The following is a 15,977-nucleotide window of genomic DNA, read 5'->3' on the forward strand; positions in this document are numbered from 1 at the left end:
TTACGAACTAGAGGACTTTTAAATTGACGTCATTCCTCGTTGTTGCGTCATTTCCACCTATTGAAACTGGAAAATGGGAAGGAATATGTTGCACTCGTAACCGCATACTAGTATACTACTCGTATTACGTTAACCTGCTATGGCAGAAATATTAATAGTAGTAAGCGGTTCCGAATTCAACAATTGATTTTATGAGGAAAACTTTGTTGACTGATAATCTGTGGGAATATTTTATTCCTTGTTAAATGATTATTAATGTTAGGTTGAGGTAACCTGTGCCATTTTGCTCAATCATCACTGAAATTTCCCTGAAACAACTGAAATTTGAGACATTTTACATTAATTAGTGAGGCTCACGTCACCTTTCCTTCTATGTCGTTTTAAAATATGAAATTCTGTAATATAAAGTATACACAAAAGAAGGACAGAGGAGCACTTGTTTTTATTCCCATCAGGTGGAGCAAACAGGATCACTCACTATTGAAAGTATTGTTTTGAAACATTATTTCTCAAATATTTCACAATAATTTCAACACACAGTATGGCTTTTTCTGTGGAATAACACTGCAGAAGCTTTGTATGATGTTAGTTCTACCTGTAAAAGACACTGTTGGTAGAGAACCACATCTTAAATTTTTAACATTTCTGAACCAAACACAAGAAACCGTAGTTTTTAGATAGAGAAAATTTCACAATCAACATTGGCTTTACGTGCCCTCATAAATATTACAGATCTTTTACATGCTGTTATAGATTCTCTACAACGTCAGTGTTGATCCGGCATTACAATGGCCAACATTGCACCGTAAACACTCTCTTAGAAATATAATGCACCTACAACACAGTCAAAATATTCCCAACAGATGCCATAGTCTCTCTCTGAAAGACATGTTATTAGATAGCTATAATAAAAATGTAAAAGGTCAGAGCTTGGAGATCAGTCTATGTAGAATGTTTTTGTGAGAAAGGCAGAGGGAAGTTCATAAAAAGTCATCAAGATCTCCATTGTACAGAATCTATACAGGGTAATGACTTCTTGATGTTGACCAACAACAGCATCTTCTTTTCTCCAGTTCCTGCTCCCTCTCTCTTTCCCCTTCTTCTACAACTCATGGATGTTACATTATATACATCATCACAGCTTTCCAGGAGCAGGAGGCATCATTCCAGGCATTCCTCCAGACATGCCAGCATTTGGACCCAACAAAATCTATTAAAAGCAGGAAAATGACCAAACAAATGAGAAATTAATTCTCACTTTAATGAAAAAGAAACGTAAAACACATTAGTTAAAATAAAAAAGGCTTGATTAATTTTTTTACAAAAGGCATTTCAATGAAAAGATACTTAAAGTCACCATGAAATCCACATTTACAATTCTTATTTTTTTAATGTATTATTGTAGTGTTTATTATAAATGATTTATCTGTGCACTTCATTGTTTTGTTTTTTATTCATGTGCCCTCATAATCTTTATTCATCAAAACATTAACCTTCCCTCCCCCCTCGAAAAGACTTTTCTTCTCTTCCTGTCATGTGCTATGACGCGCGGGCAGGGCTATCGTTTCTGCCCCATGCTCTCCAGAAACCTGTCAGTGAATCCGTAATATGGTGGTTAGGTGCAATTTTGGATGCGCTCCTCCACAAGTCCTTTTCCCTATCCCCAAACAACCCAGCAGCTCGCTAGCTCGAATTCCTACATTTCGAAGGAGGAATAACGGCGAATTTGCGTCTGTGTACAAGGCATTTTACCGAAGAATGTTTCAAGAACTTGAGACGGTATGAAATGGGTTTAGTCCAAGTCCTACATTTGACAGCCAAGGCTGTCCCATCTGTGTACACAGTTGGGACGTCAACGAATGTGAAGGTTAGTAAAAACGAATTAACTTGCTAACTAGAAAGAATCGTGTAACGTTTTTAGATGGATGTTCTGAAATTTAAGTTGTTTCATTTGTCCAATAGCCACTTACACGAGATGTTGGATGCCAACATGCCGACTGTAAAGTCGATGAATGCCGGCTATTGTCATGACAGTTGTTATGGCAGGTCAACAACATTTAGAAAATTAGTTTTACCATTCGGACACGTCGAGGGTGAACTTGACCATTAGCAGCCTCGTCATGGTCCCTCTCTTGGTTTGCAGGGAGCAGTGGTTCGAATAAAGCCCCGCCCTACTTTTTTTTTTTTTTTCATTTCAGAACCCGTTTCACTCGTATATACGTCACAATAGGGGGAAAAAGGACAATCGCAACTTCCGTTTCATGGCGACTTTAACATGTTAACCAAAAATTTGTAAGAGAAGTGAAGACTGCTTTACATTATTTAGATGTGGGAGTGACAAGGAAACATGAAATACTGCAAAAATACAGTAGAACGTTGTGGCAAGCAGGGCGGGGCCGAGAGCCGTGAGAATGGCGTGAGCCTCGTATATCTCATGACGGAGCAACGGAAGCATAAAGGGAGGAGCGACGACAGTGAAGGACGAGAGAGGATCAGGCCTGGACATATACGTTACGTTTTGTTTATGTGTGTGAGGCAGTCGTCCGTGAGGGGCTGCCGCTTTTACTTTCATTTTTGTTTTTGTTTTTTTACTTTCGTTTTGTGATTATAAAAGTTGTTGAACATTCGCTGGTTCCCTCCTCCTCCTTCCCTTATCAATAAACGTATCCCAAACAAGTTGAGATGAGGAAGAAACTGTTTTTAAGGGATGTGTAAGGTAAAGTTCAAGTGTTTATGGCAGCTAGGAAACTTTTTGTGTCGCATTATTTTACGATATACGAGGTGAGGCGATATATTCACCAGCTATGAGGTGAATAACTTTACAAACTTTGATTTTAGGCAAAAAAGTATTTGAAAATCAAAGGACAAATGTAAAAGACTTTGTATATAACTTTAATGAGGGAAAAGAACTACAATCATATGGAGCATTATGAATTATATATTCAAATTAAAAAACTGAACAACTGAAACTGAAAGTCCCAATTAGGCCATCCTTAAAAATATTTTGGTTTGCAGTAACAGCAATAAAATAAAAAAAAAGGGTCGGTAGGTAGGTCTATATTTTTTTTTTTTCAAGATTCAATGTAAAAAAAAAAGGATAATTTTGGTCATGGTGATTACGTCGGTATGAATCTAAACAAATTTACATATCGTGACGTCACTGACTGGGTCTTCAACCCATGCCTTCGGGCCCACCATTGCGAACCTCATTCTGATACAGGTTATAGACCACAAACAATTTGAAATCTTTGTCAAAAAAACATATTTATTGCATTAATTCCAGCTGCATTCATTTGGGAAAAAAAATAGGCTGAATCAAAAAAAGAAGAAAAAAAAGGAGCCACTAGATTTCCATGAAAGTGGATTTTCAGAGGGAAACAAATAAATTAAAATGACTAATCTCACCAGCGCCGCGCCGACCAATAAAACAGCGCGTTTGGCACCATTCGTTTACATTTGACCCATACTATTACAAGCCCCCTTTCTGGTCTAGGGGCAGGAAAGGAGGGTAACAAAAAGTTGCAGGGAGAGAGTGAGAGATTTGACCCATAAACATCTGCTATTAACGGAAATCAGTGAGGTCAAATGGCTAGGCGCATTGTAGAAACTATAGGCCTATTAAGTAGTCCTGACATATTATGGAATGGTCGATTTTCTTTTGTGCTATTTAGTACATTTCGGTATGGGATGTGCTGTTTTATTGGTCAGCGCGGCGCTGGTGAGATTAGTTCGCGCCGCGCTGACCATTGGCTGGCGCAAGCAAACACTTCTCTCTGCGCTGTCGAGTCTGTCGCGGCTCGGTCCATTGAGCCACGCAGATTACAAGTCAGCGCAGCGCGAACTCTGTAACACCGCGCCGTTTGTCCCACTTTCGGTGTGTTTGGCTTCCCATACTTATGTGTGTTTGTTTGTCAGAGCCTGCAGTTGCTGTGTGACGCGCGTTCGCGGTGGGCATATCATGACGAGCTGGACGCGCTCCGAGAAAAGGCCGTTAACATCGATTCCCTATTCTCCTATTTGACCATTAAGAATTTCTAATAATGAGCGACTAAATGTAGGCTCATATACAGACGTATTTCACAAGCAGCCGCGCCGCAGCCATCATCACCGAGCGCGAACCATTGACAGTGAATGAAACGAAGCGAACGCACAGGCCATGTGACATGCATAAACCAATGGTGTAAACATAATCATAATAGATGACGCCACGGGGTTTTATTTAAAAGAAAGAACATAGCCTACGCAATTTATATTCACAATACTTACTATAATATAATTTATATTATTTTTTTGCATTTGTGTTAGTTGTTTGAAGAGTAAAAAAAAATCGGTCGGTCTTAATGCAAGTTTACAACCGGCAAGTCGGTCGGACTAAAAGGGGGAAAAAATAAATAATTGGGTCGGTCCTAATTCGACAGGGTCGGTCGGGTTACGGCAAACAAGAATATTTTTAAGGATGGCCTTAAATCAATTTAAATTTCTTGGCTTTTAGTATGAATATGTTAGCCTTAAAGGCACACTGTGGAATTTTTGGCCACTAGGGTGCGCTCGACCTGTAATTTTCACGTCTAGTGCCCCTAGAGGCCACAAGCGCCGCAGCATTGTCGCAAAAGTCAACAAACAGTCAACCGGTCAACCTCCCGTGTCTTTATGTCTGTGCAGACGGCATCTGATTTGTATGTTGGAGAAAGTTAATCGATTCACTACTGACCAAAATAATAATATAAATATAAGATTAATAATATAAATCCTATAAAGAAAACAAATTGAATAAAAGTAGCATACGCAGAAAACAATGTCTGATCAGGTAAGTCGCATTGACAAGGGTTGCCCAATCCTGCTCCTGCCGATCGTCTGTCCTGCACAGTTCATCTCCAACCCTAATCAAACACACCTGAAGCAAACAATTAACGTCTTCAGGATCTCTTTGCAATGGGTTGGAGATGAAATCGAGTAGTCGGGAAATCGTGTAACAAAACTGATATAGCATAACTCACTACATATTTCCGTTATTTGTAGTCTTCAGTTTGTTTTTCCTTTTACACAAATACAAACATATATGAGCTGAAAGGAAAAAAAACATTTACATTTGTATACGGCAGTATGTTGTGACTTATATCAGTTTTGTTACACGAATTCACAGTAAATATTACATTATATATACACTTTTATGCCGATGTTTATTTTAAACTCTCCCTTTTTCTTTTTTTGGTCTCCTCTGACAAAATCTTTGCTTTCTTCGCTTTCTTCCGAGTAGCTGTTGATTCAGCCATGACGACAACATACAGACGCCGGCAATCAAACGCGAGTTGAGCTCTCACGTTAGAATTTGAGGAAGTTGGGGTGGTGGGGGAAGTGACGTATGCCGTAAAGCGGTCGAATTTTGTAGTTCTTTTTGTGCTCGGGTTCCTACCCGAAACCCGAAGTTACATAGTGCTAGTAAAAGCGATACAGACACCTTCAGGCTTCGGCAGACGTGTCATTCAACCTATTGTAAGTCGATGTACCATCTCAATGGGTTTTGGTAATATATTATAAAGGTTGAAAAGTTCCACAGTGTGCCTTTAATGTTATCTATAAGCTAGTGTGCTCCAAAAAAAAAAAAAAAAAAAATACACACAAAAAAAATCGCATCTAGAGGATATAAGCATTCAAAACTTAGTCCCTCACTTCCGCCAATATGGATCAATGATTTTGATGACATCGCTCTGGACTTCAGCTTCTTATCAGATTTTCTGTCCAATCAAATGCTCTCTAGAATCTGAAGCGTCCCGTCCCCTACATTATAAATAGACGCTGAAGCTGTGGCTAAAATCGGTCACTTGTTCACACATTTACTATTTTCTACATTGTGAATGGCACATAGTGCAATATATAGGGGATAGGGAACGATTCAGACAGTGTAAATATGCTTTCCATTGGGGCGAATGAAGTCTGGTTACGAACCACCGCAGCGCGCACAGTCTGCTCTGGTCCAGAGACACAATAGCACAGAGCAATGATAGCACAGAGCGGATCATTTGCGCAAGTCGGCGCATAACAGAACACGTATCAGACCCATTTGAATTCTGCACAGAATGCTGTATTTTAAAGCGATATGGAGGAGATTAGGAGGAGAAAGGTTAAAGATTAGATGGAAACTGCAGCTTTAACGAGCTGTGATATGGAGAAAACAAATGGGATCTCCAGAACCCAACTGTTGCAGTCTGTAGCTTTAAATATGGCTCATCCCATCAGAATTTAGTGTCAGAACAACTATTATATCAGTATTATATAATCAGTTTTGAGTTAATGTGACGCTCTTTTTGCACTGATTTCATAAGACTATTTAATTTGTATGGATAATCTTTTGGTTTGTGAAGTTACTACCAACAATTGTTAAAACTATTGACCAAAAATAACTATACATGTTATATATATACACTATGATATAAAAATACTTATTCTGTCATATAAGATTTCAGTCATAGAGCTCACCCCTAGTTAGGTGGGTATGATATCAAAAGGAAGGTTCATATGCAGGACTTTGGTGCAACTTACCTGTCTCTGCTGTTGTAATTGCTGTTGTTCCAGCTGTAACCTCTCAGTCTCAAAGACAACCGGCAGAACCAGAATCATAAAGGAAGTGGTGCCGACCCATAGAGCTGAGCGGGAGAAACTACAAGAGAGCACAATATGGAAAAAAAGATGCTGAAACGTGTTGCCTAAAAAAATCATCATGTGTAGAATTGACTGTTTTAATTGTAAGGTCAACTGCCAGCACCCCACCTGTAAAGTTTTTTGGCTACAGATAGCGAACACTGCGCGGACACTTCAGCTGCAGATCGCAGTGATTCTGGAAACATCTCTGTGAGACCCCACAACCTCTCCAACATGGTTTCATCCAGCTGGGAGAGAAGAAATAAAAACTGGAGCATTACATCAGAAAATGAAGTCTCTAAAACCCACGCCACCAGCCCAAAATGGTAACTCAGGAGGACACACTGAAAAAGCTTATTCCTCACGGGCACATGGTTTCAAAGCTGAAGGTTTCTACTGACAGTGTGCAATGAAATATACTGTGTATGTGAAATGGTAACATTAATATTACAAGGGCAAACGCTATAACCTAAGAGTAATTTATTTATAATAAATGAAGTGTGTGTGTGTGTGTGTGTGTGTGTGTGTATGGATGAATAATCACACTGTATTGTATTATATGATTTATTATATATATATATATATATATATATATATATATATATATATAAAAAGGGAGAGAAATACTCAAACTGCTAACGTTAAGCGGCTCTTCATTTCATGCCAGTTTGGCCGGCTAAATAGCTAATATTCACTATGCCAGCAGCACCAAACAAGCTTTGGTCTGTTTCTACACATTGTCCAATAGCTTTATAATTTTCTTGAGGTCAGGCAAAATTGTAGAAGCAATCGAGTACCTCTTCATCTTCATCATCTCCCTCGATCTCATCTTCGGGCGGTCGTGTCTCCACACGGCCAGAGTCTGGAGACAGCTCCTGGATGGTAGCCATTTAAAATATGACGCAAGTCTATTCGCTTTAAATTATAATTGTGAATAGACCACAATGGTGTGTTACAGCTTCACAATGAATTAGATGCAGAGAGCACGCATTGAAACCTGAGGTCACTTGGGTTACATGTGAGACGGATGTACTTCCCCGGTTCGTTCCTTGTAAGGAAGCACAACGACATATTAGGACGCCTATCGACAGGGAGGTCTTACTGCGTAGCAGTGGACGATGAAATAGTGGAAGATTGCGCTCACTGACACAATTCCCCTTAGTTTTAATAAGAAGTGGAAGAGGAGACCAAAATCACCTACTTTACACGTCATTACACCAAAAAAGGAGAAATTATGCCTAGTGTGGGAGTTTCGAATCAACAGATTATTTATTTGTTTGTTTCGTTTGATTAAAGTAACACTTTTGGTTTTAATACTTGGATGAAACAAACTGCATGCCTAAAGACGTTTTTATGTTAAGTGAAAGCATGTGTTTCATTCATGGTCACAATTTTAATCAATGAGAAACTACAAGGTTAAAGTTTGTGAACAATACATTAACATTAACAGCTTTTTTAGTGACAGACAATTTTGTGGGGGAAAGAATTGCTAAACAATTTTTTTTTTAACTTTTACCTTGGTTCATTTTTATGTAACAATAATGTGTAAATACAATCTGAATCAATTAGTTAATTGTTCAAAAATAAAGGTCTGTCTGTGTTGCCCCATTGATCACAAATCAATGTTTGTACAATGCATGTTTGTTTGTATTGTAATCATGATATTTAGGAAAAAGAGAAGAAGTACCTTAATAGCCTTTTATAATAAAAAATTGGCAGCTGTATGAATGTTTTACATATGCTTGTTTTACATGTGTTTTTTTGTTACTTTTATGTAGCTTTTTCATACAAATTTCTACCAATTTCATCATTTAAATTCAAACATTTAAAGGGATAGTTCACCCCAAAATTAAAATGTTGTCATCATACTCACCCTCATGTTGATCCAGTCCGGAGTTTCTTTCTTCTGTTAAACACAAAAGAAGATATTTTAAATATGTTGGTAACTAGACAGTTGACAGCACCCATTGATTTAGTTTTTATTTATTTTTTTCTTATGGAAGTCTGAGGGTGCTGTCAACTGTTTGATTGAAGAAACTCATACAGATTTGGAACAACTTGAGTATGACAAAATGTAAATTTTTGGGTGAACTATCCCTTTAAGGGAATTGAACTGTTAAAATGATACAATACAAGCTTAAAAAAGATTAGCATGTACTAACTTAAAATGAAAGAAACTTTTATTAAGAGATTGATTATCCTTAGATAGGCCTACATTTTTGGGGATGGTAGCCTACATTCTATTTAATGGAATTAAACGGCTGTGCTCACACCGTGTAAATATGACAGTTTGCACTTTCATTGTAAAATACATCAACTCTTTTTTTAGACCTTATAAACATAAACATAGACCTAAATGTTACTGGGATTAAATGGGTTAATAAAAAGAAGTTTCACAAGGTTGTTGACTGATATTTTTGTGCGCTGAGGTCCCGCCCTCATTCTTAAAGGCTTGAGTCATCTTGTGTGTGTGTTTTTTATGAATGAAAGGATCCAGCCCGCTGATGGAGGACTGATTCCGGGAAAAAGGCGTTTAGCTCTCTAGTCCGTCTAAACACGGGCCGTGCTGCGATAACGTATATGTCAGTCGAAATACCGGACCAGTAGTGAGAATCGTGGACAGATCCATATTCATCCTCGTTTGAAATCAGCGAAGAGGGGGAAATCAACACCAGGCAAGATTTTCTATTTTTTTTCCTCCTTTCGACATTTGTTTACACTAAGGAAACGGAGGGGTGTTAGCAAAGCTGCTGTAGTACATGCAGTCAGTGTTTGTTTTAACATAATATCCACAATTGATACTGTTATAGCTTAAATGTTGTATTAAGATGATTTGGAGTAGTATATTATACATTTTAATAGTATTAGTCATCATGAGCTCAAATCGCGTGTGTTTTTATCACGATGTTAGGTGTAGCAACAAGCTAACGCGTAATAAGGAAATAGCTGCGTAGTAGATGTCGTCGATTCAGACCGTTAAAATGTATAAGCTTTATATATACCGTATATGTTTATCAACATTTTTTATGTATTATGCTTAGAAACTACGCTAAACGTGTATGTTGTTTACTATGAGAAACGACTAGTCAGCAATGTCTTGGTTTGGTTTGAACTGGAAATATGTCATAAACGAATTCCTACGTTGTCACACCGCTTTATTATGTTTTATATATAAGGTTACTTGGTTATTTAAAAGATTTAGGTTAAATTGTCGCTGTGTACGTAACACAATGTTTATTTTGGAACATGTAAACTGAAGACGTTTGGGGGGAAACGACAGCCCACGACTTTTGTTGTTCACTAAATCGTCTATCTGGGTTTAATGAGAGATCATTTTATTATATGTGAGTGATAATATTTGTTGTGACTAAGTAACTGGGAATTTTATAAATTTTGTAAAACATAATGTAAAAAGAAAGTAAGGAGCTGCTGCGAAGACAGGAATGGAGGACTTGTGCTGAATCACTGTGACTGTGGAAAAGCTCAGGCGGTTATTTGAGGCAGCTCGCGGATGATAGGTGCACTTCCCACACATGACGGGAAACTCATGGTCAGCAGCGTTTACTTCTTCATCTGGACTTTGACCAGGCATGATTCACTGTCAAGAAAAAAAGTGCTACAGTTTGGATACGGGAAGTCTAGTCTAGATTTAGAAAATATGGAAGCAAGAATTGTAACCCACGATACATTTAACAGCTATGACGCGATACACCTGTTCGGGTCGACCAATATGGATTTTTTTGATGGCTGATGCCGATATCTTAAAGATACAAAGCCGATATATATCACATTATTTATTTAAAGATAGTAAATAGCACGCATAACAATTGCTGCAATTAAATTTATATTAATTTTACATTTTTAGAAACGATTAATTGTTAAATTAATCAGCTTTTTTTTTTTACATTAAAAATGAATCTGTAAAATAAAAATTTAAGGCCACTTCACACCAAGGACAATAACTATAACAATATAGTAATCGTTTTCAAAATCGAGTCCACACTAAAACTATGACGATAATGGCACAGAGAAACAATATCACTGGAATAATTTCCATAATGATTTTTTATCCCCATCTGAAGAATGATAAAAACAAAACATTGAGAGCCAATCAAACAGAATTCTTCCTGATTTAAAGAGCCAGAGTATTTAAAGGGCAGAGAGCAAAACTGCAGCACTAGCTTAAACAGAACGATATCGGTGTGGATGCGAATATAGTTATCGTTATTTTTCTTGGTGTGAACTGGCCTTTATATTTCAACTTCTTGATTCTTTATTACTATTATAGTATTGTTCAGAAATAAAGAAATCTAAAAAAAAAGATCTATGCGAAAAAAGCCAACTACCGGCAGACATATCGACTAAAAAACTAATTATCACATCATGGCGCATCTCGCATAGCAGATTGTCATTTCTGTTGTATAGTAACGTTCGCTGTTATGTCAGTGTACATCTCTTCAAGCGGAAGATGTCACTGTGGTTCACTGTGTCGAGCCTTTAGCTTTGACTATTCACAATACATTGAGTCTTTATATAACATTCATTTGATGTTAATCTGTTATTTTTGGTATTTACAGGTTTCAGGGATACATAAAACCAGACAATGACTTCAGACGGCAGAGCTAGTAAAGCCCTCAAGGTAAAGATAATTCTACTGAATACACATTTTTTTGTCACACACTGAGAAAATGTTTGTAATTAAAAAAAAATATATATATACTGTAAAATGCTACAGTAAAAACCTGTTAATTGGTTAACTAAGTTACCTTACCATATACACTTAAACTGTCTATTGTGTGTCGGCACCAATAGCCTCATTGGCAGTGCTCAGACAATTAGCGCAGGTGTGCTTCGGGCGTCCCGAGTTTGAGTCCCGGCTCGTGGACATTTCCCGATCCCGTCCCCCTCTCTCTCCAACTTCGCTTCCTGTCAACTAACTGTCCTGTCATAATGAAGGCAAAAATGCCAAAGAAATAAGAATCTTTTTAAAAAAAAATGGTGTAACATCGCTTCATATGTAATTGTACTGTAAAAGTTATGTTTGCGCTGGTAAAATCCATGAATTACTGTATAATTTACAGTAAAAGGACATTCCCAGTAGTCACTGTTATTGGTAATGTACATTATATTGTTTTGTGTTACATTTTCTTTAGTGTTTACTGCATTGTTTTAGTGTCAGGTGTGTTACACTGATGGTGTTTTTGTGTGCACCGCGTGTATGATCCTGCGCATTGTCTATATACAAATTCTGGCCATGTTTTATGGACCATCCACTCCAGCAACTCTGATGAACCACCTGTATTATTATGGTGGTTATCAGTCCATTTTACGTTAAAAAGACGACTTGGAAATGAAATGTACAGTTATAAGTTGAAAAAATATCCACCTTATTTTCCAAAGCGGAAGTAAGTTATTTTTTGTGATTGTGCAAAAATTATAATTCATTAGCCACAATGGGTAAATAACTAGAAGAATATGGTGCAAGGTAAACTTTAAAACTATTTCCGCTACAAACCAGTGTGTTTATGAATATGATAATAAATTAAAATAATATAAGAAATACCAGTTTTTAATATCTAGCAGCATAAAGGGCTGTTTTCGTACAGCTAAAATAACGAAGTGGATGACAACGGAAGCCTTGCATTCGAGTTACAAATGGCCGCGGCTGTTCTTGCGTTAAAAATAAGGTGGATACAGGCACCAATATTACATTCCGTAATACCTGAAACATTTTAACTCTTTTTCTGGCAACCACAGAAATTTAACTTAAAGGGATACTCCACTTTTTTTGGAAATAGGCTCATTTTACAACTCCCTCAGAGTTAAACTGTTGAGTTTTACCGTTTTTGAATCCATTCAGCCGATCTCCGGTTCTGACGGTACCACTTTTAGCATAGCTTAGCATACATCATTGAAGTGGACAAGACCATTAGCAGTTCTCAAACAAAAATCACCAAAGAGTTTCAACATTTTTCCTATTTAAAACTTGACTCTTCTGTAGTTACATCGATTCGTGCACTAAGACCGACGGAAAATGTAAAGTTGCGATTTTCTAGGCTGATATGGCTAGGAACTATACTCTCATTCCTGCGTAATAATCAAGAAACTTTACTGCCGTACCATGAGTGCAGCAGGCGTAATGATATGATGCAGCGCTTGAAAATAGGCCACCTTCCGTCAACACAACGGAACTATTTTCAGGCGCTGCGTCATATCATTACGCCTGCTGCACTCATGGTACGGCAGTAAAGTTTCTTGATTATTACGCAGGAATGAGAGTATAGTTCCTAGCCATATCAGCCTAGAAAATCGCAACTTTACATTTTCCGTCGGTCTTAGTGCACGATGTAACTACAGAAGAGTCAAGTTTTAAATAGGAAAAATATCGAAACTCTTTGGTGATTTTTGTTTGAGAAATGCTAATGGTCTTGTCCACTTCAATGATGTATGCTAAGCTATGCTAAAAGTGGTACCGCCAGAACCGGAGATCGACTGAATGGATTCAAAAACGGTAAAACTCAACAGTTTAACTCTGGGGGAGTTGTAAAATGAGCCTATTTCCAAAAAAAAGTGGAGTATCCCTTTAAAAAAATGTCTTTATATGCAGTGGCATGGTACAAGCAGGGCTGGAAAAGTAATGGAAATGAGTTCAAACCTATAAACTCACAAAAAAGCATGAGAAATTTTGGTAACACTTTACAATAAGGTTCATTATTTAACTACCTTAGTTAAACTAAGAATGAACAATACTTCTTCAGCATTTATTAATCTTAGTTAATATTAATGTCAACATTTACTAATACGTTATTAAAATCAAAAGTTAACATTAGTTAATGCACTGTGAACTAACAACGAACAGCTGTATTTTTATTTACTAACATTAACAAAGATTAATAAATATTGTAACAAATGTATTGCTCATTGTTAGTTCATGTTAGTTAATACATTAACTAATGAACCTTATTGTAAAGTGTTACCGAATTTTTGTAGTGAATATTTTTCTTGTCAATACTTATTGGATCTAAAATATCACTTAAAAATTATCTTTGAAACAAAATCTTTAACCCTGATAAAGTATGTTTAGTTTTGCTTCATACAACTGTCCCATTGTTTCAGGTGAAGAGGGAATGTGGGGAGAACGTCCCAGTGCTGAGCGACAGCGAGCTCATGTCGTTATCGGTGCGCGAGCTCAACATGCACTTACGCGGTTTGTCACGCGAGGAGGTGCAGAAGCTGAAGCAGAGGCGGCGCACGCTGAAAAACCGCGGCTACGCGGCGAGCTGCCGGGTGAAGCGCGTGTCCCAGCGAGAGGCCCTGGAGCAGCAGAAGAAGGAGCTGCAGCGGGAGGTGGAGCGGCTGGGCGCAGAGAACGCAGGCATGAGGCGAGAGCTGGAAGGGTTGGGTGCTCGTCTCGCTGCCCTCCAGCGCTTCGCCAGAGGTTTGGAATCTGGAGGAGGCAGTCTGCTCGCCACCACACCCCGTCTGAACACAGCCTCCGTCATCACCATAGTGAAGACACCGCAGCAGGTGCACACCCCTAGAGAGCAGGGAGCATCCTAGAGCCCCACGCTCGCATGGAGACGCAGACACACATAGGTACACAGTATGATCGCGACAGACAGACAGGACCATGTATACTCACATATACAGGAAGAAAAACAAGTACCACTTGGGAATTACAGATTCACTTACATATATAAACACACACAGACTGAATATACAGTCTAATAAATGTCCAAGAATAATCTCAGTACTGTTGTTGTGGCCTCGAATATCATGACAAGTGCAGAAGTCTGCACAAAGCTATTGCTAATGATAGCATTATGCTATTTCTATGCCCATTACTGTGCTTTCTGGGTGGTGATACATTAGAAAAAAATAGTCCTAAAACTTATCATGTGGGACCACCAACATTTCAGAAGCTGGTTAGTTTTGCTGGAATATCTCCTTGGTATTAATGTATCATCATGGGACTAGAGAACTTGCAGAACTATTGATACATGCCATTTATATATTTTAATGTTTGTATAAAAGACAAATGTTCAACAACAGACATAAAAGCTATTTTATTTGTGTTCCAAACAAGATGTTTGAAGGTAATTTGTGCTGTGATCTGTCTATATACTACTTCTGTTTGACTAGTTTGGGGTCATTCTTTTAATTATTGTGTTTTTTCTTTGTTGGTTTTTTTTTTTTTTGTAATGTTTACTTGTTGTAATGAGTTATTAGTTTAGTAATGGTAAGGTATAAAGCCACATTACTTGTAATATGATTCAGTATGTGTGAGGGTCATATTTGTACTAATATTAGAGCGACTTGTTTGTAGTGGTATTTTTGTATTTAAAACCAAGACCATATATATTATTTGCTATTTATGATTAAAAACGTATCTGAATATTTTGGAAAGCTGGAATATTAAAAAAAATACCATTAGAAGGAAAAGAGAGTGGAAGGGGAATCTGTGGAAGATGTGAAATTAGAGAAAAATACGGAAGAGAGCAGCCAGAAGGAGAAGTGAGCACTTGTGGCTCACATGGGAGGAAAAAAAGGAGGATAAGAAAGTGACAGAAGGAAAGTGAAAGACAAAAATGATATCACATGTACATTAACCCATGGTTGTTGAGATGACTCTTGCTAACTACATGCCTGGTTTAGTCCAGTAAACGGGGTAATGCTGTATGATCAGTAATGATCGGCCATGTTAAACGTGGATATCTCTGGTGATTTTCTAATTAAGTGTAGTTAGCGATGTCATCGTCAGTACTGAGAATCTAACTTGGTAATATCATGCCCATGACACTTGTGCTTCAGAACAATGTGCCGAATGTTTTGTAAGAGGGCAGAGCACACACACACACAAAAAAAAAAAACTATTGACGTTTGTATTTATTATCTGTATTTTTCTATGGTAAATTCATTGTCTATTTTATATCATTTAATTGAAATAAATGTTGTATATATTGTACATAGAATTACATGTGTTCATTGAGTGAAAACTGTCGCACAAATATTTACAGACAAAATTCTTTATTGTTTCCTAGGTCAGAGCATCAAGGGAAAAAATAGAAGCAAAATCTTTGACATAGTAATACATAATGCTCTGTTTCAAATAACATGACAGTACAAAGAATGTCTTAGTGTGACTTCAAAATATGTTTCCACAAAATATATATATTTTTAAATGTAATAGCGCTTCCTATGTTACTTTAAACCACTCTGAATAATAACATACGGTGCGATGGTACACAAATAGCTTGCCAAAATATTCTAAATATACAAAACTGCTTAGTGCAAGTTACAATAACGTCTATATTATTAAAAGAAGCCCTCCCCTTACA

At 37.5% G+C, this 15,977-nt stretch overlaps 2 protein-coding genes across 2 annotated transcripts; one reads left to right on the forward strand and one right to left on the reverse strand.

Moving 5' to 3' along the window:
- Positions 1-423: 423 nt before the first annotated feature.
- tomm22 (translocase of outer mitochondrial membrane 22 homolog (yeast)) lies at positions 424-7,684 on the reverse strand. Its single transcript, XM_056255423.1, has 4 exons — positions 7,437-7,684; positions 6,769-6,887; positions 6,541-6,658; positions 424-1,210 (listed from the first exon to the last, which is right to left on the reverse strand). The coding sequence occupies exons 1-4, from the start codon at positions 7,527-7,529 to the stop codon at positions 1,136-1,138; spliced, it is 405 nt and encodes a 134-aa protein (XP_056111398.1). The 5' UTR covers positions 7,530-7,684; the 3' UTR covers positions 424-1,135.
- A 3,452-nt stretch (positions 7,685-11,136) lies between these two features.
- Positions 11,137-15,490, forward strand: maff (v-maf avian musculoaponeurotic fibrosarcoma oncogene homolog F). The gene is made up of 2 exons (XM_056255430.1): positions 11,137-11,278; positions 13,756-15,490. The coding sequence occupies exons 1-2, from the start codon at positions 11,243-11,245 to the stop codon at positions 14,197-14,199; spliced, it is 480 nt and encodes a 159-aa protein (XP_056111405.1). The 5' UTR covers positions 11,137-11,242; the 3' UTR covers positions 14,200-15,490.
- Positions 15,491-15,977: the final 487 nt, after the last annotated feature.

Source organism: Rhinichthys klamathensis, unplaced genomic scaffold (genome assembly GCF_029890125.1).
Source record: "Rhinichthys klamathensis goyatoka isolate OS25496 unplaced genomic scaffold, OSU_Roscu_1.1 h1tg000121l_1, whole genome shotgun sequence".
Taxonomy (NCBI): Eukaryota; Metazoa; Chordata; class Actinopteri; order Cypriniformes; family Leuciscidae; genus Rhinichthys; species Rhinichthys klamathensis.